Raw genomic sequence first — 24,743 nt, 5'->3', positions numbered from 1 at the left:
TCTGAGCCCATCTGGTGGCTACAGGGATGGCTTAGGTGACCCTGAAGCATCCCATAGTTATGCTGCTATAGGCCTACACTGCTGAAGGAGGTCCCATAATACACCTTTCCTCACTCTGCTTTCTGTTACTCTCCATGTACATTTGGCATTATTGTTTTCATTCAATATTGTTTCTTATTCTTAGCAGGTATCCCTGTTCTGGTCTTATGGTCCTTCTTGACCCCTTTTTCCAGTCTTCTCAACCCCCAGCTGTTCAAGGCAGATGGCCACCCTTCCTGAGTCTGGTTCTGCTAGAGGATTCTTCCTGTTAAAATAAAGGTTTTTTTATCTTTCCACCATCGCCCATTACATGCTCAGGATTGGCTTTGTATGAATTGGACTAATTTGGAATTTAAGGAATTTGATTTGATTGAACTATGATTGACAGTAATTGGCTTGAATTTCACTGTATATTTGATGTGCCTTGAGATGACATTTATTGTGATTTGGTGCTATATAAATAAAGCTGTATTGAATTTCAATGAATGTGAACGCTCATGAAAGTTACTCAGGTCAACAGCAAACAGGGTGAGAACTCTGGAGTTTAGAGGAGCCTTTAAGTTGTAGCTCTGAAACCCAGGATCTGGCCAAGTTATGTTTTTTGATCCCACAGTCAATAAAGCACTTCACCCCACCTGCTCATGGACTACTGATGCAATACTTAAGCCTCTCTGGGCAGCTGTATCTACTTCATTGATGCTAAAATTGAAAGAAGAAGACAGAAAGAGAGCAAACAAGAAAAAAACTGTAAACAGAATTTTGCATAACATGATGATTGCCGTATACCTGTGCATATAAAACTGGGGCTGCCTCCATGAATGAGATCATCATTATCGGGCAGGACGAAGGGGCACCGTTGTTGCACCTCCAGGCAGTACTGGCCACAGGGGATTCGCTTGCTGCAGTGCATTTGGGTGGTCTGGAAGTACTGAGAACACAGCCAGGGCTTATAAACCATCTGGGTGGAAGACAGAGAGGTGAGAGGATATTGATGTGTTAGTGAGGGTTGCTTTGGGTGATACACACACACACACACGGACAAGTACAAACGCACACTTTCTCACCATGAACGTGCACCATCACAACCTCTATAGCTATTGATTCACACAGGACTAAGCAGATATCCTGGTGATTCTAATATCCACTGTTTAATGAAGGTGGTTGTTGCTGGGCAGTCATCACTTTGTTAGTCAATACAGAGTATTACCTGACCTCCTCTTTAGAACAGAATGTCACTGTGGCTGCACTGCTCCGATTTGAGAAGATTAACTTGTGTTTTTAATGGTTGTGGTGCATGTTTAAAAAAGACACAACATAGACTTTTCTGCCTTTTTCACAGACAAAATATTAAAGAACAATCTTTTTATTCAGCAAATACATGCTCCCACTGGCAGAGATTATGTAAAGCAACAAAATATGTTACAGTTGTGCAGATGACAGAAATCCCACAAAGCCAGGAGATCATTATGCTTTACAAACACTCATTAGGTGCATTTGTAAAAGAGTTCATGAGGTCTTTGATTCCACTTGCTACCTTTTGTGTATAGTTGCATAATTTCTGTGGAGACTTGTCGGCTCTGGAGGGGCCCTCTCTCAGAGGTAGTAAACACGTGGCACTGGCCATTCTAATACTTGGTGAATGAGAGATGTGCCCAAGTGTGCTGTGAGTGAGCTGTCTGCTGCAAGCCAAATGTATATACGACCGCTGCATATTGCATTTCCATTACGATCATAAATATCGGCATGAGAAGACAATTCGGCAGTCTGTCCATCATTTTCTACACAACATGGAGTTAAGAGTCGAAATGCCACTTGGACCGGCTAGCCTAAAGTGTAGCGGACCTTGATTACACCTTTAACAAATAAACAGCTGGATAATCCAGAATTTTCTCGAGATAAACAAAGACAAAACAGAGGCCAAGAAAGAACAGTTAAAAGTATGTACTCTACTTCAGTCTCTAATGTTTAAAACCTGACAACGACATCAAACTTGACCAACAACAGATGAATGTGGGATTATCAAATAACAACAAATAATAAGTCAACCATCCTCTTAAATGCGGGCCGCCGAATTTAAACAAATTTAACTGTGAATCTATCCTTTCGGTCAGAATTTAGTATTGAATTAAAAACAATGATGGAATACTTTATATATTAAAACCTGTTGCGTGGCACGTTATGTTACCAAAGAAGCTTTGCAGGGACAGGAAAACAATCCATATATTCACCACTTTGCACGACTAAGACTGTTCAGATTGCAGTCGCCTCTTAAATGCAGCGTTATTCGCACAACATGCTCCTCTTATGAATGAAGTGTCAGACGATGGGTGTATTTTGTGTAGAAGTGTCAGAAGTATCGCATCCAGCACACGTATTGGTTGAGTTCTCTGAAACTCTTGTTGTTGGGTATGCAAAAACCTTCATGAAAAAGGTGGAAATAAGTTATTTTGTTTATATTCACTACATTGTTAAATGTAGCCATCAATTCTGTCGAGCAGGATTTTGTGAGCAAGGGAAATTAGATAATTTCCCTTCCATTTTGACACTTCTTAAACCAACGGGATCATTAAGGATTCAGACTTTGAGGATAAAATCACAAGTCTACAATGTCCAAATGTCTCATCTGTTTAAATATATTCTCATCTCCAATTTCTGCACCATTTATATTTTCCTGTCAGCTCACGGCTGAACAAACATATTTGAATAATCTGTGAATAATCTTCAGAAAGATTCCAGCAATTTATCATCCATGAAGGAAATTCAAGCCTGCTAAATGATGAATAAAGTGAACTACATGTAGGTATTATATTGATTCTTTTCTCCAATTCAGGCTCCCAGTGATGCTGATAAATGTGTATTGTCATACATTAGCATTTACACTTTATTAAACCGGAGGCTCTCCATATTTACCTGTTGCTATGGTGAGTTATAATATCGGAGCTCTATTGATTATGTATATTTTTTTTTACCCCATTTGTCATGCATGTATAAACAAAGTTTATAGACCTAAATTTGATCAGCCGCTTTGAAATGAAACAGAAGTTTACCCTATCAACAAGTTTAGATTAAGCTACTATTTATTAACGCCAATATCCTATGCACAGACGTTTGGGAACATATTGCACTACAACAAACAACACTGTCAATGCAGCTCATGGAAAAGCATTTCAAATGTACAAGAAGTATAAGGATTTTGCTCTCATTTGGTCATTTTTCTCACCCATTTCCTGAAGTCTACATGTGAGTAAGTGGGGACAGTTAATTTACTTAGCATCGTATCTTTATCTTTGTCATACGATTAGGTGGTCACCTTAACGTGTGGTATTATCACCTGCATCATTTAGATGGCGTTTTCGGTTAAGGCTTCGCCTGTTAAGCAAGCTAGCACCTGCTGTGAGTTAAACATTGCACCTAAAAACTGTGAACCAGAACACAGATCACATCATATCACTCCCCCATGTTGCCATGTTGCTGAAGAAAAGCTGTGTATGTTGATATCATATATTGCGCCCTATATTTACTAGTAATGGTGCGTCTCTTGTGAATGATGTATACAAATATCTGACAACATGAATGCAGTTTCATAAAAACAGACACATTACCTGGCGATAACATCTATCGATTAAAAAAGAAGAAGAGGGAAATGAAGAGATTATTTAAACTTTTATGGAGGGCAGAATGAACTCTGAACCAACTTAAAAAGAACACTCGCAAAGGGTGTGTGTGTGTAAAAGTAAGTTTTATGGTCATCAAGAATTTAACAGGAACAGTTTAGGTCAAGAGGAGTTCTGGTAGAGCAGGAAAGCTTTCACACAGAGGGTAACGTCAGTTAGAAAGTCTAGACTCTGGAGGTGAGGTCCTCTGCAGGATGGAATAGGACTATCATGGAAGAGTCATTAAATCAAATCCTGTGCCACTTTCTTCCCTCAACGTTTGCATTAAAAGTTCGCCAATTAACATCTAACAAGCCAGATGCATTTTGGAAACTGCACTGATGAGGTTAAAATAGCACTTACTGGTTGGAACAACCACAGGTACATTTTAAGGAAAAGAGGTGCAGAATGTCAATAAACACCTCTCCAACTTTTAAACATGAGGATGGATCGACCAGGTTTTAGTTCGGTGTTTTAACAAGCGGCACAAGTAACATTTCAGTGGTAAGAGGAAATGTTAATTCAATTAAATGCAATTAAACTGAGGAAATAATGTCAGTAAAACAAATAAGGATGAAAAGTAGATGACCTCAACTAAAGCATAATCTAAATTACACATCTCTAAATCCTCAACGGTCTACCTCATTAGGAACTTGTTAAAGATTTTACCATGGTCGTCACAATACCCCATCATAAATGTAATTGGAAATGTGAAGACAGCCCTGAAAAGAGCAAGAAATGCAAGACAGTCTAAAAACATCACATAATTAGAAATCGTTTGTGGAAAGAATGAAAATCCCCCAAACGAGAATCAAGAGACTCTTAGCGGGCATCAAAGGCAGCTTTATTAGGTACACTGACCATGCAGTAAACCCAAAACTTTTCTTTTCTTTATCATTTTGAAACTTTATAATAAGGAAAATATAAAGAATGCATGAAAAATCCTGTTTGCATCTCTCATATTTTGCATTCACAGTAAAACATATTCTATTTGTCTTTCTGTTTACTGCAATTTGAATCAAACTGATTAATGAAAAAATCATTCGTAGCATTTTTTCTAAAAATATCAAGCTCAATTTATTGCCCTGACTTCAAACTTCATTTATGTGCGTGATTGAGATTCCAGGTATGTGTGAAGTCACACTGTTTTGCATTGTTCACATCCAGCTGTTCATAGCTGTCATCATGGGCCGAGTTTCCCCTTATTCAGCAGCGTGCCACATTAACCGTGTCACTGACACAAGTGTCAAACGGTGTCTGTTTTGGTATTCAGAAGATAATTTCCCTAGTCGGCAGGATCTCAGGACACCATGTCAAGGACAAGAAGTGTCTGGTCATTTGCACTGAAAGTAAGACATGAAACATAATCAAAAGCTGAATAATCAATATCATCTAAACCGGAGAGGTTTTCTTTAAATCTAAAGCAGCCTCTTAGTCTTGAGCCCAAGGGAGAAGATCTCCCACATGTGACAACAATTTTTACATTTTCACACATTAAAATTCTAATTTAGTTGACACCTACAACTAAAATGACTAAATGGTTTGCAGGCCTGTGTGTACTGAAGTCAGGTGAACTCCTGCCAGAGATGTGAGCTATGCAGTGTAAAAAAAACAAAACATCTCTCTTGGTCCTCTACCACACGCTCGTCTTTTTGCACTCAGTCGGTTCGTTACTGAAGCCCGCTGCATTTCTACTTCTTAAACTGTCAGAATGTGGAACTCTAAATGGTGATTCATCATACCTCTGTCAAAACTCAGAGAGAAAGACAAAGACAGGTGGAGACTGAGTTGGAAGAGCCGTGTCTCAATAGAGTAAAATGAACTCTTCCTCTTTTTTATACCATTTTGTGTTGTTTCAGCTCTCTTTGGTGGAGGAAAAAAAAGGTACTACCTTCTCCTCCACTGGAAAAAGTCACCTTAAAAAGACAATGCCAATATAAAGCCAATATTTTACCATCAAATGTCATAAATTCCAAGACAGATAGGGATTATACTACTTGTAAGCACCAAGTGTTGACATTAATTCATAGAGTTCAACATTTATTTTGACAAAAAGAGAAAAAAATCCAGCGAAACAAGCAGTAAAACATTTCCATATTGTTGCACTGATGGAATTAATGAATTGATGCTTGGTATGTTTTAGGCTGTCAAGACAACAGGGAAACACGAGGGAAGATTTGGTTTGCACTGAGGGCTAAGGGAATAATAATCAAAATATAAATTGAAGCACATCAGAACAGAGATAAAAGTTTAATTAGAATTAAACCAGGAAAATAGGGAATGAAGGTCCGTCTCCGATGGAGAAGTGTTTAATGTAAATGCCTCATCCTGTTTTCTAAATGTTATGCAGTTATTCACCAGAAACGATTTCTTAATTTTTGCAAAAAGGCATTTATTAATAGGCATGAAGTGTTATCATTTAGCATATAGTAACCTAACAGATCAGAAAGAAGGTTGTCCAGTGAAAGATTGTGAATAGTTTAGTGTAGATGAAAACATGGAAATGTAAATGTGAACGCATAATAATGTCCTTATTAAGGTGAAGGACAAATATGGTTGAAGTTTGAAGCATTCTCCATGACAATTTTAGAGGTGATAAATACAGACAGACGCTAAAAAGATGAGAGCACTGAAGAACAGGGGCAGATTTGCATCAGGCATCACAAATCCAGGGGAGAATAGATCTGCAAAGACAGATGTTGATGGACAGAAGTGCATCTGTGTTGGAAGAGATTTAATGCTTGTCAAAGCAAAAAGAAGTGGGTAAACTTGTTTCTTGTGGTAAAAAATACTCTTGTTGTCAAAAACTAGATAAAAATTTCTCTGTCATAAGATTTAGCCGATACCATCTATTCGTCATCTCTACAACATCTAGTCGATTTGTTATCGGGAAGTTTCATGCCACAAAATGTTGTTACAATCCACTCCCATCCTTCCTTTCCACTGTTGCTTGCCTGTTGGCCATTTGCTGACTAGAGACTCATCTGTCTCTTGAATCGGATTATTTCATTACGATTAGACTAATAAGGTTATAATTGATGAAAGGCCTTATACCCTGCCCTGTGGTATTGGTTTTAAGTGGCCCCGGATGGCCTTGCCTTGTCAGTGCCTCGTCTGTTTTATCTAGACTTTTCACTAAACCGCTGACAGAGGCTGACAGAGCAGCAGGCAAGACACCAAAAAAACTGCAACTCACTCCTCTTCAACAAACAAAGTGCAGTACAGCAGCCGTATAGACACCTGCAGAGTGTCATGAGCAGCCTTGCTTTTTCCATTACAACAAACACAGCCATTCTCTGCTTCACTGCACTTAGGCTATCCCCTTTTCTTCCATCCTCTGCTCTGCATTGTTTATTTAAATAGTCCTTGTCATAAATAATGGATCACGACAAGTGTACAGCACAATAGGCCAGTTTTAGATTCTTTTCCAGTTATGTTAGACTAGGATAAAGGAGTACGGTAAAACAATAGAAGGCAACAATGAAGACTGTGTGCGAAAATTAAAGCTTTTTCTGCTCTTTGTTTTTCGTTCTTATCTAAATACAGTTTTTGCTGGGAAATGTGACCTGACTATAGAATGACTAGGAGTGAATTCACACACATGTGCTCAGTTTCTCCTGTGGTACAGGGAATCAGGTCACCCAAATATTCATTTTAGGGAAAATCAGTCAATTCTTGCACATTGCCTCTGCATTGATTTATGTAAAAAATTCAACCTTTTCAGTCACAAAGACCTTTCACAAGTCATATCAATCATAAAACCCATATCGTGCCTAACTATAACTTGTAATACTGACATTAAACCACTGTATTAACCATTAGATATACTGTGGACTGAGGGCACAACCACAGTGATATTTTACATTCAGCTGGCTTAAAAACTCAGATTTTACCATCTTAGTTCCTAGCTAAAGCAAAATAACTTGCTTTGGCCATAACTCGTGGTTGGGAATAATTTCTATCTAACACTTTGCTTGTGCTCTGCTTGCTGAGCAGAACTATCCCTATCTGACATATACGATCTACTAGAAAAAGTTAATTGTTCAAATAACAGAGGTGCATGCTTAACAAGAGGGCAGAAAGCATTGCTACTCCTGGTTTGCTTGGCAGGGACAAGCACCTAAGTTGCAAAGATGAGGCAGTTAGCTGCATCAGCTAAAATAAATAGATGGAATTTGTTTATCATTCTGTGGGGATCACAGCCCTTTCTCAAGTGCAGAAGAAGACAGTAAAAGGGTAGACAGGGGTCCCATGAGTCCCAAATGCCCTGCACTCTGCAGTACCAAGTTTGTGTCCTAAAATGCAAAACTCTTCTCTCATTCTTTCTTGTAATGATACACAAAAATGTTCCATTGTATGAACTTAGAGGCAGGATTAGTTAGAGCGACTCCACCTGAGGAATGTCTAACTATTCATTGCCAAGTGTCAAAACCTGGTAGTTTCAAAGAACATTTGAGGACGCATTTCTTTTTCAGTGTGTCTGCTGCTGTCACTCGGGTAGCCTTCCCATGGACATTTCCACTTACTTAAACACACAACCAACATCAACACCAGGTAACATCATCCAGAAACATTGTCAGCTTACGTTTTATAGAAGTTTATATCACATATCTGAACAATGAAACAGCATTATATGATTAAATGTTTTATTTGTTAAGCAATCAAGAATATGTAAACAATGAAAATGTACGTTAATTATTTAAATAAAATCGTGTGACTTTCAGCCATGAGTTTGCTCTGTGGATAGACACAGGTCCAGTTATGTACCCATCTTTATTTTGTTGAACAAATGGCGAACAGATTCTCTGATTTCACCTCATGACTGAATGAAAGAAGTCCATCACACATTCAGTCTTTGACAATAAACTTGTATAGAATCTAATCTAACAATAAGCTCATTACAGATTTCTTTCGACCACCCACAAATCATACTGTTCACACAACCGACAGTTACACACAGTTATCGTAGTTCTCACAGTATATTTAGAATTGTGATAATTATAATCATGACAGTAAGGATGTCAAACCGCTTTCAGGAGGAACAGAATTAGTGTAGCCCTGAACAACAATTTGAAGGTTAGATTTAACAACTGGGGCTCTGCTGATGAAGTATTTGGACAAAGTCCCAAGTCTCTCACACTTTAGCTGTTTTCAAACATGCACTGGAGTCCTGAACTATTCCAGAAACGCTCAAAAGTGGCGGCATGTGAGAAAGCAAATGTCTGCTACATGCACCCCAGACTTCCGGTGGATACTTTCCTCTAAGCCCCAAGTACATCCACATTCTCCTGAATAACTCCGGTGTTCATGTGTGAAAACAGCTTTTGTGTCCTTGGGTACACAAAGAAGGAACTTTGTATTAAAAACTTAAGCAGAATACACTCACAGTATCTCCATACCAAGCCAACCAAGCTGCTGTCATCCGAACCAAAATTCTGCTGCTACTCCCTGTAGAAGCAATGAAATCCTTGATCTTGAAAAAACTATTTTTCCAGAACTGCAAATGTGGTCTCGCTGCTGTGTATGAAACATCCTCTGACTTCATATTGGTTGACTGTAAATTAACTTCTGTTTTTTACATTCCATGCCTTGGGGTGTCTATGCTGAGACATTTGGGGTTGAAGGTGGGTGGAATGGTGTCCCCCACCCCTTTTTGCCTGATGTGTCTGTTTGTGAGTAACATGCGACATGGCAGAGCAGCAGGGTTGGTGACCTGTGCTGTTTCTGGATATTAAATACTCCTTTTAAGATAGTCATGACTATTTATGGTAAAGGTAAATAGTGTTTCTAGATTTTTCTCATCATTTCTAAATGGTTTTGAAAAAATAACCTAAACAATGTTTCTATATTTAAAAGAACTGATGTCGTATATAAAGTCCATTGAAGGAAAAACAATCCTACATCCTGCCAAAAGAAGCTCAGACTATCATTCTGTATGCTCATCAAAGTGTTGCATGAAATGAGCAATCCATTTAAGAAGTGGCATTAAAGCAGACAGATAAAAGGGGTCAAATGGAGGTTGTTCTTTAGCAGGAGTCAGCATGTAAACTATCCCCTTAGCTCCCGCAGTAGTAGTGACAGTGTCTCATGGGAGTTCCACAGCTGAAGGGTAAAATAGCAAAGGTTACAACAAATATAATCTGAAAAACATCATCCACATCCACAAACAAAACAAATGTGCGTGGATAAGCACACTACTGAATCAATGAATGTTATCAACCGTGAAGTCAAACATGAAAGAAAAACAAACCAGTGAACCCTGCAAAGGAAGTGCATCTGTAATCAATCCACTATCTTTACTATCACGCTAACTTAAGCAGATAACATTTAATAAGCTGTTGTATTTATGTGCATTTCCTTGTGTGTGGAGTGAATCGGTGAATGTGCTTACTGCCTACCCTGAGGCGCCAGTACCTGGCAAGCATACAAGCCATGTCAGCAGCAGTTATTTGAGGAAAATGTAACGTAACTAATGATCTAAACAACAAGACAGACATGAAATAAATAGGCGGGTTGAGCCAAGATGGTTGGAGGAGCCAACATGAATGTATGGGTAAAACAAAAGCATGAGTAAGGCTGGCAGCAGACTGAAGCCACACCACAATGCATTGATTGAAGTAGAAAGCACTCATACAGCCCATGGAGAGGCGCCTATTCAATTACATTCATGCTACATTTGAATGGTCCACCTGCTGTTTGCAGCGACTCGTAACGGAAACATTTGCAAATGCTGTACAACACACGCAGGCAAACACAAATTCTATCAACAGCAGCTTAACAATTCCTTATATCTCTTAATTTGGGATGCTTATTTGGTAAGAAAAAAAAAAAAAGCCATGCTAACACACCAAGAACATACAGTACTATTCTGAGGGAAGTTATCAAAAAGAAAAGGAATATAGAGTTCACATCTAAACTGCAGAGAAGCACATCTGGGTAAAAATAGAATAACCTCACACTACAGACAGCACTGAGTTCACCAGACTGATACGTTGAGGCATTTGACAGGCCAGATTTCAGGGAAGTGATTGTCAGCGGAAAGGAAAAGAAAAAATACAACAAGCTTTACGAACACTGAATCACAAAATAGGAGCAGGACAGGGGTTACATGAAAAAATAATGAATGGAAGATACTGTCATGACAGTGTATGAATTAATAATGAAAGAATGAATTCCCTCCATGCAGAGGTGTTCACTGTCTCCAAGAGCATGTCAGGTGCTGCTCTGTGCTGCCCTCTGAGCCTCCGAGATGGTTTGTTTCAACTCGTTCTGCCACGATGTCACTGTCTCTGGACAGCTTGGTGAACTTCAGATCCCATCACACAATGTAAATATGATCTGTGTTAGAAATAATAGTGCAACTTCTGAACCAATATACAGTACACTGCACTGTATAAGGTTCCCACATTCCTCTTTATCTGCAGTGTCTGTTTGGTGTGACCCAGTAGACGGGAAAGAGAGGGACAAAAACATTTTAAAGGCTCCACTACTGAACGCCCTTTGAGTTTTGCACACACTGCACACAACAGTTATCTCCACACTTAATAAGAACAGACCTTCCCGAATAACATTCTATGCAATTTTTAACTGGATTTTTCTTTTTTTTTCTTTATGCCAATGTGCTTTTTATGGAAGCAATTATTTCAGTCCGTAGCCATAAGAATGACATAGCATGGACAGGACTGCAGCTATACCATCTATTGCTGCATAACTGTAATCAAGCAAAGTGGCACTCTGCTCCATATGGAAACATTATCATGCCATTGTACTACTATTGAAGAGTTTACCATTGAGCTGGCTGATCATACAATGATCACATGAAGGAAGCACACAGTATCCTAAAATGATGCTTCTGCGCAACACGGTGCAACAAATGTATCCGTTGCTGATGTGGTCACCAAGGTGATTCCAAGGTGGGAGTCAGGAAAAACTATCCTGTTTCCCCTCTGACCATCTTTTTCCTTGTTGATAAGCAAGCACTGTAAAAGTCACTTTTAACTATTGGCTCCGCCAGTGCATCAGCTACCACCACAGAAGGATAACTGGCATTATGCACTTCTCCAGCACATCTCTGTGTTACAGTGAAGGGACACCCTGTGTGTTGAAGCATTGAAAACTGATGCAAAGGGCTGTCAATGAGTTGGGAGTGAGAAAGTGTGGAACACTTTTTTTAATTTTTTTAAAGCTAAAACAAATAGTGGTTCAGATGAAAAGTAACAAGGATCACCAGAGTCATGTGGATTTGTCATTCCGGGACATGTTATGACACCAACTATGGGACCAGCTTATAATCACAGCTCAGCTGCTCCGTGCGACGATGGCACTAACTGTAGACAGCCAGTTTCAACACTTTACAAAAATAAAATGACTTGAGAAAGTGGTGAAGAAATCATGAAGAGTTATATGAGGAGATGGATGAATGTGGGAGAGGACATTTTCTACAGTGAACATCCACATGCATACAACATTTGCCCAAAAGCTCATTTTGTTGATTAATCAAGGTCATCTGGATGTAATTCATCGGCACAGTCGCGCCGACACTTACACTGATAATTAATTTGACAAAGATAATTATCAGCAAGATGGGCCTTGTGTGAGTGTGAGTGATGAATCAACACCCACTGCAGTTATTCAGCCTGTTGTTAGCTCCACCGTACTACACATGCTTTTAGGCACTGTATGTGTGTGTTCCCGCAGCTTACTTATGAACTTTCGCTGCCTCTGTGGGGTCCCATTATTGCATTCCAGGCCATGCAAACCTTTTAAATAATGTAAGTAATCCTAGCGACAAATCGTAAACCATTATCGCTCTGTATCACATCAAAACCCTGTTCTTTTCGCAGCGCAGCAATCTCTCACCCTGATATTCATGTCACCGTCCTCATTCCTCCTTTGGCCCCCTTGTCTTACTCTGCAGTGTGTACTGCAGCAGCTGGATGAAAAATGGCCTGGGGAGGGGGGGCTGGTGCAAGGTTGCCAGCAGAGGCATAACATACACATTCACCTTCAGACACACATGCTGGTGGTTGCCATTCTAGTTTTACTGTGTTGTTTCTATGGCTTTCTCTGATTTCCCTCTCAACAACAGGCTAAAAGGATTGCTGAATCCCCCGTTCTCAGAATAATTATGGCTTGAACCTATTTTTTAAATCATAAAGCCATTTGGTAAAACCACTAACAATTCCATGTTGTTGCACACTATTTGTTGAGCTAATCTGTTATTTTTGCCAAAATCTAAACACATTCTTGATCACTAAAACCCATTTTGCACCATGGTGTACTTGCGATGTGCAACGGTAACCGTGAGTTGCAGAAGTTAACAGTTAGACAAAGAGCACCACGATGAATTATCACTGATCACACAACATCGAAAATGTTCTGATGAAACCAAGGCACATAGGAGCACACTGGTTATTGAAGCCTTAAGCCAAGAATAGAGAAATAATCTGAGCAGTGGAGGCAAGGTGCAAGTAAGAGGAGGTAAAGGAGGAAGAAGAGGAGGGAGGCATGGGAGATCAAGACCAAGAACAGTAACATGCATTCAGAGCAACTGTGAATAACAATGTTCTAGTTCATGGTGTGATGATTGACAGAAGCAGGGCTGACAGAAACCTAACCTCAGCAAATTCTCCAAGGCCATCATAATACAGAGATTCGGAGAGGAGAATAGGTCATTGTATACCGTATTTGGCCTTTGAATGTAGGATGTACACACACACATACAGATGTGTTAAAACATTTCTTGGCTAATATACAATACTGATAAAAAATAACGGGGGTGGCTGATATTACTGAAATGCTTGGCTTGTTTTTCTGCATCGTGTATCTGCATGTTCCTTTTTGAAAAAGTGCTGAGCTGACGTGGTCCTTAAAAACAACGTCATTACTTTGTGCAAAACAGAGAAATAGTTTTTGAACAAAGAACAAGTTTTGAAAGCTTAAAGGTTTCCAATCCTTTGGGTACCCTTTGAGCACAGCACTGACAAATCCTTTCATTACTTTGAAAATCTAGTTCTATTTGCAGATATTTACAAGATATTTCTGTTTTTGTCTCCGTCTTTCAGTATTTAATTCATACTGTGTAAGTGCAACATCAGGACATTTAATACTTTGTTGCTTGCAGTATAAAACACCTAAAATCTGAGCTGAGCTTAAAAGCTAAATGAATTTCCACTGTATTGGCACTGTTTCAAGTACAGGATACAACATAAATATTTTTTGGAAGCACATCATCTGAACTTTGTCTTTTCCATTTTTTGACTGAATGTGTAATGAATGCTGTGCTGTCTTTGAAGTATGTCTTGCGAAAAACTGAAAGCATTCGGTTGTCAGTAGCTTATTATTAGAGGGTTCTCTTCTCATAGGTGCAAGTGAGTCAGCCGTGCTGGCCGTGCGAGGCTCTGTGGAGCCTTTTTAAGGGAGATTAATCAGAACTGAGCCCATTTCCACAATTTTATTTTCACACTTTTTGGTTTAAAGGAACATAAATCAGACTTATGAAGAACTCCAGCATTCTGGCCCCTGCAGTAAAAGACCATTGCCACAGAAAATCAAGTCTTTATCCTAGTTAACATGTTCAGGTTCTGTTTTTAATATGCTAGACAATTTATCCCAAACTAAACAAGTCAGCTGAGCAATTTCACTTGGGAATTTGGGTCTCAAAACTACTCATTCAAACAACCAGGGTTTCATTCATAACAAAGCTAAGAAACCAACCTTAGTTATCAGAGGCCTATCTAACATTATTAATAAGTGACTTCAGCAGTGTGCTAGTGTGGTCAAGTTTAAGGGTCATGTTCTCTGTACCCACTTAAACTTCAGCTCTGTGTCAGTCTCCAAAGTTGCAGGTCTGTTTCTAGATTCAGTCATATTTTGTCAGACATCGGCCATTATGGCTGCTCTCTGTGCCGAATAAAGAACAGTAAAGGTTTATAGGGATATAATTGAGAGGATTTTAATTGGCAGATGATTTTGATTAGCTAAGTTTTAAAGCATTTGATAATGTGGATGTGTTCACTAACTCGTTTTCTAGAAGAACTGACAGGTCGGGAGGCAGTGCTTTTACATAGGTTCATCTCTTTTCTCTGTACTTAACCTGCTCCAGAGTTTCAAGCATAAGTTGTCGTGGTGATACAAAGAAGTGAATCTGCGTTATACTATTGACTGCTACCTCACTAAGCAACTCATCCTGCCTTATAGTACAGGCCCTAGGTTTCCTTCCTTGTCTGTCATGACCATCTGCAGGGAGGGAATGAAGAAGTGCTGCAGGCCCCGTGAGGGAGGGGTCATTTGGAGGGGTATTCACATATCCTCAAATTCTAAACAAGCTGAAGCTTTGACATATAAACCATTTAAAGTCATAAATGATAAATCATAGGGTGTTATTCTGACATTAGTGGCCTTTTGTTGACAGTAGATTGACAGGAAATGGGCGGAAAGAAAAGGGGGGTTGACATGCAACACAGGGCCTCCAGCTGGGACTCAATCCTCAGTGGTCCAGTCGGGGCTACCTGGCACCTCTTGGATTGACTATTTTGAATTAAATAGCTCTAATTATGCAATTCTAATGAAAATAAATAAAACTGTATAACTTTAATCAATGCTAGGTAAAATACTGCAGTTAGTTATTCAAAACACGCAGGAGTCAAACACACAAACCTGTGCATTCACATCAACAAAACTCTGCTGTAACAATTTCATCACCTGTTTGATTTATTTCATAATCAAAAATAAGAATCAATACCACCTATTCTTGTCTGGCACAAGCATTAGAGATAAAGTAAAAAAGAAAGCTGGAGGACTCCTCAAAGGGTATAATTGAAGTATATCTCTGCATTTGATTGGGTGAGGGGTATGAAGGATTTCCTCAAAGCACCTGAGGAGGAAAACAACTGCAGCTTTTGTTAATCAGAAGCGTATGTTAAACGTAGGGTCCACTGATGGAAAAGAAGAATAAGGTATTGAAATGGGTAGAATAAAGAGTATTCACATGGCTTACAGGACATCCTCGCTATGATACAGCAAGCTTAAACAGAAATAGAGAATAAAACCCATCTAAAAAGCCTTATCTAAAAATCAAGATATCCTTCCCCTGCTGTTATATATGCCCATTAAAGCACACAGCTCCCATAAGACCTATAAAGTTATGCAGAAAGAAAGAGACTCAAAGGCAGACAAACATGTACACCTGTGAGTACACACTATGCAGAAAACAAAGCCACACATTTCTGTGCATCAATGAAAAGACAACAAATTCTCACTTATTCATTCTTAATAAAAAGAATTACATTCAGATTATGTCGTTTTTTTTAATCAAAAAACTGTTACCCACAAGATACTAAGATTAGAATATTGGTGGTGACCTGAATAACAAACAAAAAAGGAAAAAACGGTTTTCCAAAATCAATTTCTAACTTTGTCCACAAGCCTGGTCTCACAGAAATGTGTGAAATAAGCATTCTTCACAGCACATCATGTAAGGGAGGCAAATGATGTGTTTAAACTGCGTCGCCGGCACCATGGAAATGGACTAGCTTTTACTCCACTGAGTGTGTGTCAGACCAGGCTTCATTGATGAGGCTCTTCTTTTTTTAATGCGTTTTGTTCTTTTTTGCCTCTGAGAGACTGAACAAAAGAGACAACAAATATCACATGAAAATGAGTGTACCGATATTCTAAGAACAGTTTAGAATGAGGAAAAAGAACGTCGCTTCCATGATGAAACTGAACCGGATTTAAAGTCTTGCATTCATTCCTTTTTGCAACCATACTCTTCTTTTCCCCAAAAGTTTTTACTTCTTCAGTTGAAAGAGACTTCATGTCTCTACCGTGACAAACACTCTGCTGCTATTTGTTGGTGTTGTTTCCATGATGCTAGCATGTGATTTTAACACGTCACATGCCAACACCGTGTGTCCCAAATATCCATATTAGAGCCAAAAGATTTCTGCCTCTTTCCCAAGTCACCTCTTTGCTCTGTGCTTGAAAAGGTACTGAAAAAATTGGCAATTTCATGGAAGAGATTATGACAGTTGCCGGTGTAAATTGCAGTTGAGTTGGAAATTGGTTTTCAACCCTTAGCTACAATGATAGATTACTGGTGTTCGTGTGTGTTACTGTGCATCTCTTTATTTGAGGAAATTGCTGTTAATCTCATATGATGCACAACATAGGATTAAATTACAACAAATGAGAAAGTGGCAAAGGCTGAATCCTTTCCCAAGGTATGCACCGATCTTGTTGATGCTAAGCTGGAGCTGATCACTGATAAGCGAGCAGTGGAAAATGGGAAGTTGTCAACTCTTCTGTCTAAGCCGGTAGACATTCAGGCAGCTACTACTGAGAGAAGTAACTACCGTTCTGAGGCTAACGTCACTGCCCTGGCAGGCGCCTCGCTTGAACAGCAACTAACCATGGAAAAAAAAGTCTTCGCAAGACTCTTTTGTTTTCTTATCAAATTGAAGCCATATACAGTGCTTTACGGCCACCTACAGTAACAAAAAAAAAAGTGAATTTCTTTCTTTCTTTCTTGATATACTGTCCAATTATACCATCTCCAGTAACAAACTATAAGATTCAACATGTACTGATTTAATCTTTTTATCATGAACTGTATTTTTCTCTTTTGTTTCCTTTAATAAGTGCAGCAAGGTTTTTATATTTAGAACAAGCTTGCATAAAAAATGTTTACATGTGAGGTGTAATTACTACCTAGCTTTAAGGCTAATGATGATTGTTAATTAAATCATTTTTATGGGCGTAGGGCTTATAGGTGTATAGTAGGAAGTGAATTCAACACAATGTTTGTATGTTTGCTGGTTCTAGGCATAACAAGCCATGGTGTATGTAAGTAATAAGCAAAGAATGTGCATTTAGTTTGTAAATGCAATTTCTCTTAATGTTCAAGTGTGGCATCGATTTTCCTGAGTGGAAGTGTTAAACAGCGTCTATAGATCAGCAGGAATATATTTGTGAGCCTATGTTTAATACAATAAATGGGAGTGATTCTTTTTACTGTATTATTTGCCAAGTGCAAATTGACATATGCAGTGTTACTTATGGTACCTACAGTTTCTCCCTCTCTCGTGGAACCAGCTGCCAGTATGGGTTTAGGAAGCAGGCACCCTCTCTACTTTTAAGATTAGACTTAAAACCTTCTTTTCTTATAAAGCTTATAGTTAGGGATGGCTCAGTTAACCCTGAAACATCGCATAGTTGCTATAGGCCTCGACTGCCCAGGGACCTTACACCTGCCCTCCCTCTGCTCTCTTTGCTCTCCATGTACATTTGACATTAGTTTTTGTAATAAACTTATGTTTCTCTTTCTCAGCTGGTATCTCTGACTTGGTGTTATGATGCCTTTTGACCCCTCTTTCCTGTTCTCTTAACCCCCAACCGGTCGAGCCAGATGGTCATCCCTACTGAGTCTGGGTCTTCTGGAGATATTGCTTTACTCTCCATTATCACCTGATACGCATGTATCAGGACAGGGGATTGAATCGAAGAGAAGCTTCAATGTGAATGTGATTTCATTGGATTATGACTGGATTACAATGAACTGGATTGTAATTTGACTGTATCTTTGAGATCACAGTGCCTTTGGATTACATGTGTTGTAATTTGGCACCATATAAATAAAACTGAATTTAATTCTAATACAAATTAACTGAACTAAAGTAAATTGAATTAAACTGAACTGAATTAATTTTTTATATTTACTCTATGCAAGTTGCTACAATAGAACTGCTGCTTTGGTGTTAGGTTTGACTGTTATATTGGTGTTGGTCCACTGGTGCATGACTGTATTTATTATTTGACTTACTCTTTTTTTCAGTTCAATTGTTTGTTTACTTTTATAGCCAGTCTCCATCATTTTCATACTGGGGGGGGGGCTTCTGACTGTTATTTCTATGCTTGAAAATATGGAAGTTGACTGTGTTGGTCGTCCTCTAATCAGCAGTAAATTTCCTGATTTCCGTATAGCAGTGGGAGCAAGTTAAGTCAGAAACAGTTTTTCTATAGTTTCCAGCTGACTTTTCGATATGTTTTCTGTTGTTTGTTGTGCCTGGAACACTTTCTCTTGATCAGTGACAGAAATTCATGACAGAGCCCAACCTATATATAATACCATATTATGTGGCCGATGTATAAATTCCCCTCTTCAAAAGAGCTATAAATACCAAAAAGTCTTTGCATGAAGAAACCCTGGTTCAATTTATGTATGGAGCCATTATTTAGACAACTGATGGCAGGTATCACAAGCAATTAGACAGGCTTTGTAAGAGATTATGGTTTGGTCAACCTGACCTCACCAAAAATATGACAATGCAGCATAGACATATTTCTGTTAGAGCGCTGACTCATGCAAACATCAGTACAGTTCAGAAAGTTTAAAAATCAATCTGGAAGGGACAGTGACTTACCAAGGAATGCAGTCAATCACATTTTAATCTGCAGTAAACTGAGAAAAATGTTTTAAAAAACTGAAATCAGCTACTGGCTTGCAAATCAACATTTTACATACAAATACTCCAAACACATCCAAACAGGATTTCCTTCTGTTTATAACCTGTATATGGGAGGGGGAAAAAAAAAGAAAAACACACACACATACACGTTAGTGATTATAAGACTTCCGAGTGTATAGACAAAAGGTTTAAGTTCTCAGGGCAGAAACAGAAAAGACAATGTGAACGACTCTTGTAAAAATCATTACTTTCTCTAAAACCCCGCCAGGTTGTTCACGCAAAATGACATTTATGACACAATTCAGTGTTGAAAGTAAAGGTTCTGTATACTTTTAGAATCAATTTCGAATAATTAGAATCATACAAATTAGATGCTGGCAATATGAAATCTATATAATAGAACTGCTAGTCTATTAATGCTAAGGGTTCATTTGTGATGCAACAAAATATGTCGCTCGTCTCCACTGATTAAAAAAAAAAGAGCAACACACAAAAACACAAGCACACACATGTTTAAACACAGTCTCTCGGTACACAGCAGATAATCATAACTTTGCACTGTTTAATTATCAAATGAACAGCGAACAGAGCTGAGAAGTTATTGATAATGAGGGTCTTGTCTGGGCTGGTCAAGTCACATGCATTTATGGACCCGAGATGAACTGTTGAAGCAAATCGCACGCAAATAAGGACACAGTGCTGTGGGCTGAGGCCAACTCCCTCCACAAGATGTTTAGATTAGGTTTAGGGTTGGTTAAAATACAGCAAGTTTGCTCAAATGTGCTGAACAACTTACGAAACCTGATTTTATTGATCTGATTTGAGCAATTTCAGTGCCAGACTCAGTACCCAAGTACTCCAATAAGAGACTTATTTCTTCATTTCAACATATTTCTTCTAGTGAATATAAGTGAACGTTGTTATAAACGGTGTTGAAAGTGAAAACAGCTTGAAATGCGAATTCACTGACACGTCCTGAAACTGAAAAGCAAAAAAAAAGGAACAAGTAATCAACACCGACAAACAGGAGCAAGTTGAGAGGGGAGCAAACAGGAGCACACTGAGAGGGGAAATTGAATAAAATGTTAAATTAAATGGCGAATCAAATTAAATTCTGAGGCATTAGAGTCAATTACTCCAAATGATGTAATTTCATGGTGTAGAAGTACATATCTATCTACAAATCATGCCATGATGATATTTGATTACCTTGACATTTATTTATCAGTGAGAAATTCAAACAAGTTTATTTAGAGAAATTTACTTACTTATTTTTTTTAAACTCATTCCTATGATTAATTTAACATTACATTAGCATTTTCATTCAGTACCACTTTATCTGTTTCTAGTCAACCTCCTACCACCGAACAATTTGATGTGACTGTGAGCTTTATAATGATCATATCTTGTCCTTTAAAACATAATGCACTTAACCCTTGTAAAATTGATGAAAATAGAGATAAAGACATTTTTAGAGACCAGCATCTTCTTCCCAGGCCTTTTTACTGTTAGCGAAAGTATGTTTGTGTGGCACGAAATTAAACAAGAATATAATAGAAGTGATGGGAGTTGCTCTAATTATTGTAGAGATGTATAGCAGTTTATGCTCTTATTGTATCAGATTATCAACAGTCACTTTTTGATTATTAGAATTGTAGGAAATTTGTGCTTAACACCCATTAAGCCATAAACCATTTTTTTGTTGAATTTTTTACGAAGAAGATATCTATAAAGATCTTTTTATTCGAATGTGGACACTTGAGACTTGCGAAAACACAGATCTAGCCAAATACAGCTTCATATCTGAAAAACACTCTTTTAAAGTATTTTCCATGTATGTTTCACAAGAAGAATTATCATACATTTCTCTCATTTATGGCACTCTGAAAATCGTGCAGGCATTGCTTTCGTGAACACCGCAGAGAAAAAAAGTGACAAATTTGTAAATTTCAGCCATCAGCCTTGTCATTTCTTTACAGACAAACACAAATTAGATGTGTAGCAATTGACTGATGACCAAACACATATGTTTCATCTTAGCCGCTAAAGCCGGGTTCAAGATTAATTCAAGGTTTATTTTTTATTTTAGGCTAGTAATAATTCCATAAATGAGCCACTTAATGGTCTATGTTTTGTACACAGAAGTACAGACAGAGAAAACACGGCCAAACACATGGAAAATGTTCAACACAAGGTTAAAAAAACTCTACAAGCTCACAACTTCTTCCTGATGTTTGGGTAATATCTGAGTGTGACAGCAGAGTAAACGGAGAGCTTTTCTCCTGAAAGTATGACGTACTTCACACCTACTTCAACAATATGGTTCAGACTTTCAAGCTCATGAAAATATATGTATAAGATAAGAAGACAAACAATGCCCTTTTCCAACCATAGCTTGGTAGACAGTAAACTACAAGCCACCCTTCGACCTAGATAAATAACGCTTGTCTCAAAGTAAGATGAGTGCACAAGCAGTCTTAAAAGTACAACATCTGAATGAGAAACTTTTAATTATTCAGTGTGTGCTTTGCCAACACCTAAAACAGTCATCACACATGGTAAATGAGTCCATCTGAGACTATTGCAAAGGCACAGCAGCCGTAATTAAAGCTGGTGAGAGAACAGGGCCAGGCACAAGCGAGCATCCTCTGCAATCTTTCATGTAAGGTAAAGTGCAATAAAATGCAATCCTGTTTTGTTTTTTTTACTTAAAAAAATAGGTATTTTCAGTGACCTGGAGCACTTTATTTTGGTGATGATTTTGAGAGAATGTCAAGCCAGTATTTTATGAGAAACCTCTTTTTAGGAAAAAAAGAATTAAAAAACTTCTTGTGCCACATCAATCAAAGATCTTAGAAAAAGGAAAATCAGATAATCTGCAGGTTGGAAAATGGGAAAAGAGAATTGGTCCAGAAAATAGATTGTGTCAATCTCTCTGAAATGCTTTGCAAGTTTAATCAGTTGATGTTGTTCTCTATAAGCCCCCTCCCAAAAAAAAAACATGAATTAAAGAACAAAAGCAGAATGCAATAATCTAAAATATAGAAAACCAATGTTTTATTCACAACAGCAGATAGAAAATATAATACATTTTACAGTTTCATGAAAAATATGATGAGAGCAACACAAATCACAGAAACGTTGGGGCAGGGGTAACAAAAGCCTGCAAAGGTTAGTGGTGCTAAAGAGAAACACCTGAAGGAACATGTTGCAACTAATCAGGTTAATTGGCAACAGTTCAGGAAGACAACTGGTTATAAGAATATCTCATAAGACAAGGAGAGTCTCTCAGAGGTAAAGATGTGCAAAATTTCAGCAAACTCAAAATAAACTAGCATCAATCAATTGTGGAGCAATTTCAGAAACTTTCATAAATTAGAAAATTGCAAAGAATTTGAATATCCCATCATCATCTGTGAATAATATCAAAAGAGTCAAAGACTCTGGAGACATATCTGCGCACAAAGGACATATCCAAAACCTCACACTTCTTGCCTGTGATCTTCAGGCTCTCAGGCGGTACTATATTAAAAACAGGCATGATTACCACATGTCGTCCATGTGCTCAGAAACACTTCCGGAAATCATTGTCTGTGAAAAAAGTTCACCATGCTGTCTACCAATGCAGCTTAAAGCTCTAATCATGCAAATAAGGAGCCATAGGTGAACATGATCAAGAAACACTGCCATCTTCCCTGGACCAAAGCTCATTTAAAATGGATGGAGTCAAAGTGAAAAAGTGTTCTGTGGTCAGATGGATAATAATTTTAAATTCTTTTTTGGAAATCATGGACATGTCCTCCAAACTAAAGAAGAGACAAACCATCCAACTTGTTATCAGCTTTCGGTTCTAAATTTTTAATCTTTGATTGTATGTGGTGCACTAGAGTCTATTGAACTGGCAACTTGGACATCTGGAATCAATGTTTAAAGTTATATACAAGTTTAGAACAGCAGATTTTCCCTTCCAGGTGATGTATTTTTCTGTGAAGACTGGACTGATGGACTGGTCGACCTGCAGTCCCGACCTTTCAACCGTCTGAATACATTTGGGGCATCATGAAACACAGTAAAGGACAAAGAAGACCAAGGACTTGTTGGACCAGCTTGAATCCTATATCAAACAACAACAGGACAACAATTATCTCCCAAAAGTCCAGCAAATGGTCTTCTCACTTTCCAGATGTTTATGGATTGTCATCAAAAGGATGTTACACAGTGGTAAATATGGTAAATATGATCTTTTAAAGCTTACTGTAGTTCATAACATGAAAAGTATGTGACTATTTGGGGTATAAGTTTTTTTTTTCATATAGCCCAGATCAAACAAAGCATGCTTTGTCAGCAGCGCAACTGGGAAGATTAATTTTAATTAATATCTCACAAAGAGGGATCAAACTGAAGGGCAATACCAAGTTATGTTTGTTTGTGCAGTGAGTGGAACATGTCACTCTGTTTTTCCAGCAGCTGCAAACTGTAAAGACACCATCATGGGAGGGCCTCCATGGAGCAAGAGTTCAACACGGATAAGCAATATTTGCCACGAGATCATCTCTTTCTCATGTTTGTGTTGATTCGCAGCATAGATGTATTGACGCACATGTGCCTCTACCGGTTTTCATCTATCTGTATATCTTTCTTTTTATCTTATTCTGTCATATATTAAATTTTTTATCACACATATTTACAAGAAAGTGGGTCAGCAGTCGGCAAGTATTTGAAATGCAGGACAAAATTAGAATGGAATGGCAGAATCAGATGGGGTCACAGAGACTGGGCCAAACCCAAGGATGTAGCTGACTTGCTGTTCCCAATTAGACTTAAAAACTACAAGCAGAAAGTCGGAGTCTGATATATTCAACCAGGCCAAAGTCTACCCCTGTGCTTCTATCTGTCAGAGAAGAAAAGGAAGCAGGAGAGAAAGAGAGAAATGGAGAGTTGCAAACATTAGAAAAGGAAGGAGAGGCTGAAGATAAATTGGCCAGCCCTCCCCCTCACCTCTCTCCCTCCCTCTGCCTCTCTCAGGATTACTGTGTGCGAGACTGCAGATAGATTCTGATGTTCTCATTTATGTCTTAATGATTGGGTTAGTATGCAGCTTGTGCTCTGCAATGCTGCACGTAGAAAGAAAGCAAGATCACAGAGGCAAAAAAGCATACATGGACACACGCTGCAAGATGGAAAAAAATAACAGAAATCTAATGCATGCAATTGTTAATACATGTATCTATATATGCATATGTATAGATATCTATACATGCACATATATATGTTTCTGTGGGAGTCCAAGGATGTCTCTATTTTTCAAAACACTGACTATAGACCAGTTTCAGAATCCAAAATAAGCCATATATTGCTTACTGTTTGCAGAAAAGGAAAGAGGAAAATGAAAGTATATCACACAGCTAGAAAGTGAAACAATAAGCTCCTTGTGAGCTTGAGGCACGAGGGTAAGACAAAGGAGGCAATTGTCATGTGATATCACAATAGGTGGCTAATGTTTGACATTCCCGGATGAGTATCATGGTAGTAAACATCCATATCATTTGACTATTTCATTGAAGCCAATTACTTGTGTTTACTT

The 24,743-nt window shown here is 38.3% G+C and overlaps 1 protein-coding gene across 1 annotated transcript in view; it reads right to left on the bottom strand.

Moving 5' to 3' along the window:
• LOC140319310 (NALCN channel auxiliary factor 1) overlaps positions 1-24,743 on the bottom strand; it is a 92,246-nt gene that overhangs the window by 8,630 nt on the left and 58,873 nt on the right. The window contains exon 2 of the mRNA XM_072396905.1: positions 826-997. Within this exon, the coding sequence (XP_072253006.1) occupies positions 826-997 (172 nt within the window). The remainder of the gene's footprint in view (positions 1-825; positions 998-24,743) is intronic.

The sequence above is a fragment of the Leuresthes tenuis genome, unplaced genomic scaffold, assembly GCF_036924035.1.
Source record: "Leuresthes tenuis unplaced genomic scaffold, fLeuTen1.0.hap1 SCAF_12, whole genome shotgun sequence".
NCBI classification, from domain to species: Eukaryota; Metazoa; Chordata; class Actinopteri; order Atheriniformes; family Atherinopsidae; genus Leuresthes; species Leuresthes tenuis.
This window is presented reverse-complemented; position numbering and strand designations above follow the sequence as displayed.